The sequence below is a fragment of the Octodon degus genome, unplaced genomic scaffold (assembly GCF_000260255.1).
Source record: "Octodon degus isolate 3935 unplaced genomic scaffold, OctDeg1.0 scaffold00304, whole genome shotgun sequence".
NCBI classification, from domain to species: Eukaryota; Metazoa; Chordata; class Mammalia; order Rodentia; family Octodontidae; genus Octodon; species Octodon degus.
Genome location: NW_004524880.1, coordinates 1,351,934 through 1,354,938, shown reverse-complemented (window position 1 = coordinate 1,354,938; position 3,005 = coordinate 1,351,934). Strand labels below are relative to the sequence as shown.

The 3,005-nt window shown below is 36.4% G+C and overlaps 1 protein-coding gene across 1 annotated transcript in view; it reads left to right on the top strand.

The window, feature by feature from the left end:
• Positions 1-310: 310 nt before the first annotated feature.
• Positions 311-3,005, top strand: part of LOC101585586 (vomeronasal type-2 receptor 116-like) — a 75,912-nt gene continuing 73,217 nt past the window's right edge. The window contains exon 1 of the mRNA XM_012513010.1: positions 311-580. Within this exon, the coding sequence (XP_012368464.1) occupies positions 311-580 (270 nt within the window). The remainder of the gene's footprint in view (positions 581-3,005) is intronic.

Below are 3,005 nucleotides of genomic sequence, written 5' to 3'. Positions count from 1 at the left end.
ACACTGTATTATTTGTTGAAACTGTACTTCCGATTTGATTTGAAACTGTCTCATTGCTATATGTTTATCAATAAAACTGTAGAAAAAAAAAGAGGACATTGATAAACAAAAATAGAGATTAGAAAAATGACAGATGCCTTGAATGAGCAATACAGAAAAGAAATAGATCACATGAAGCAGAGTCAAAGAGATATAGAGGAACTTAAAATCTCAATCACAAGCTTGCAAAACTGTTTGAGTGAAATTGAATACAGTTTCAGATCTTGGTGGCTGCTCCTGGTTGAGGGTTGTCCGCACCTAAGACAGGAAGATGGTGACCGCAAAGAAGATGAAAAAATTTCTGGAGTTCATCAACTCTAGGCTCCAACTTGTTATGAAAAGTGGAAAATATGTGCTCGGGTACAAGCAGACCCTGAAGATGATCAGACAGGGCAAAGCGAAATTGGGCATTCTTGCCAACAACTGCCCAGCCTTGAAGAAATCTGAAATAGAGTACTATGCTATATTTGCGAAAACTGGTGTCCACCACTATAGTGACAATAATATCAAACTGGGCACAGCATGTGGAAAATACTACAGAGTATGCATACTGGCATACTCTGATCATTGATCCAGGTAATTCTGATATCATTAGAAGTATGTGAGAACAGACCAGTGAAAAATAAACCAAGCAGAATTTTTCATTAATAAAAAAAGAAGATGCTTGTGCAGGTACTGAAAAGATAAGAAAAGATCCATTAAAAACAACTAGAATGCAGGAAAAAATAATAAATCACTTGTAAGACGATGCAAAGATGAACAATGTGAGACTAATAGGTATCAATGAGAAGGAAGTAGTCAATACAAAAGACATTAAAAGAATACTGGCAGAAGTAATATCAGAAAACTTCCCAAATATGAGGAAACAATCTGACAATCAGGTAACCGAAGCATACAGAATGCAAATAAACCTCAACTGGATTAAAAGCACACCAACACATATCATAGTCAAATCCCAAAAATCCATCACAATAATAGTGTTTTTTTTTTCTTTTCCGGAATGCCTTCAAGGCATGACTGGCTGTCTTGTGTTGTGGGGATGGAACCAAAGCAACCGGAGCCTGACTGCTTTGTTGAAGCAGCCACTTAAAGAACTGAGCTACGGGGCAGGCCCCCCACAATAATAATAAGAAGATCACGTTCAAAAGAAAACCCATCAGAATTATGGCTGACTTCTCTTCACAAACCATAAAAGCAAGAAGAGCATGGAGCAGAGTACTTCAATTCCTCCATGACAACAAATTCCAGCCCAATACTGTACCCTGCAAAACTCTTTCAAGTTTCATGGAGAAGTGAAATACTTCCATGAAAAAGAACAACTAAAGAATTTCATGATTACAAAGCCAACCCTACACAGGCTCCTGAAAGATGTTCTAGAGAAGGATGAAAATGATCAGAACTCCACGAATGAGATCAGAAGCAAGAAACAAAATTGGGCAAACAATTAAGCACAGTAGAAAAACGAGTAAATAACAACAGGTAATTAATGTGTCAATCATAATTCAAAATATGTCAATTCTAACCATCAATGTTAATGGAGTCTATTCACCAATTAACAGAAATACACTGACAGAGTGGATTAGGAGACAAAATTCAACAATATATTGTATACAAGAAACATATTTAACTCATAAAGATATTCATAGGTTGAAAGTCAAAGGATGCAAAACAAAAATACATGCCCCAGCAATTCAGAAAAAAGCAAGGGTAGCAATCCTATTCTCAGACAGTCTCAACTTCAAACCAAGAATGATTAAGCAAAATAAAGAAGGCCACTATATACTGACTAGGGGAAAATATAAGAGGAAGAGGAAACACTCATAAATATGTATGCATCAAACACGGGTGCACAAAACTATATAAAGCAAATCTTAATGGACATGAAAAATCTAATATCCAGTATCACAAGCTTAACACTCTCTTATCCCAAAAAGATAGGTCAACCAGACAAAAAAAATTAGCAACGAAATTACAGAACTGAACCACAGCTTGAAACAAATGAACTTGGGGGTCATATGCAGAGTGTTCAACCCAAAAACAGCTGAACATACATTTTTCTCAGATGCACATGGGTCATTTTCTCAGAGACTACATACTGATCCATAGGTCATGTTTAAATATGTGCAAGAAAACAGAAATTATCCCATGCACATTATCTGACCACAGTGAAATGAAACTGGAAATATATGACAGGAAAAAACAGAATAAAACCATAAATACATGGAAATTACACAATACTCTACTCAGCTAACAGGGGCTGGCAAGATAGCTCAGTGGTCTAAGGCGCCTGCTTAGGCAAGCATACAGGGACCTCAGTTCTATCCCCAGCACCACATGCCATGCCAGCTCCGCCCCTAGGGTGGGCTGAGCTGACCATAAAAGAAAAAAATAAAGGAAACATTAAAAAAAAATCTTTCTACTCAGCTCCCAATGGATCATGCATGAAATTAAACAAGAAATTCAGCAATATCTACAACTCAATGAAAATTCAAGCACAATTTATCGGAATTTATGGCATATATGAAATCAGTTCTCAGAGGGAAATTCATAGCTGTGAACTCACACATGAGGAAAACCGAATGGGAACAAATAAATAACCTAATGCTGCACCTCCAACAACTAGAAAAGGAAGAGCAACCAAAACCAGGGGCCAAAAACAGGAAGAAATCATGAAGATTAGAGCAGAAATTAATTCAATTGACAGGAAGAAAGCAATTCAAAGAATTAACAAAACAAAAAGCTTGTTCTTTGAAAGATTAAATAAAGTCCATCAGCCCCTAGCTAACCTCATGAAAAAGAGGAAAGAAAAAATTCAAATACAAGCAATAAAGAAAGAAAATGGGGCAATTACCACAGACACAGTGGAAACTCAGAAGATTATCAATAGTTACTTTGAGAATCTTTACTCTCACAAAATAGAACACACAGACAAAATGGACAGATTCCTAGAAAGGTACAAATTACCA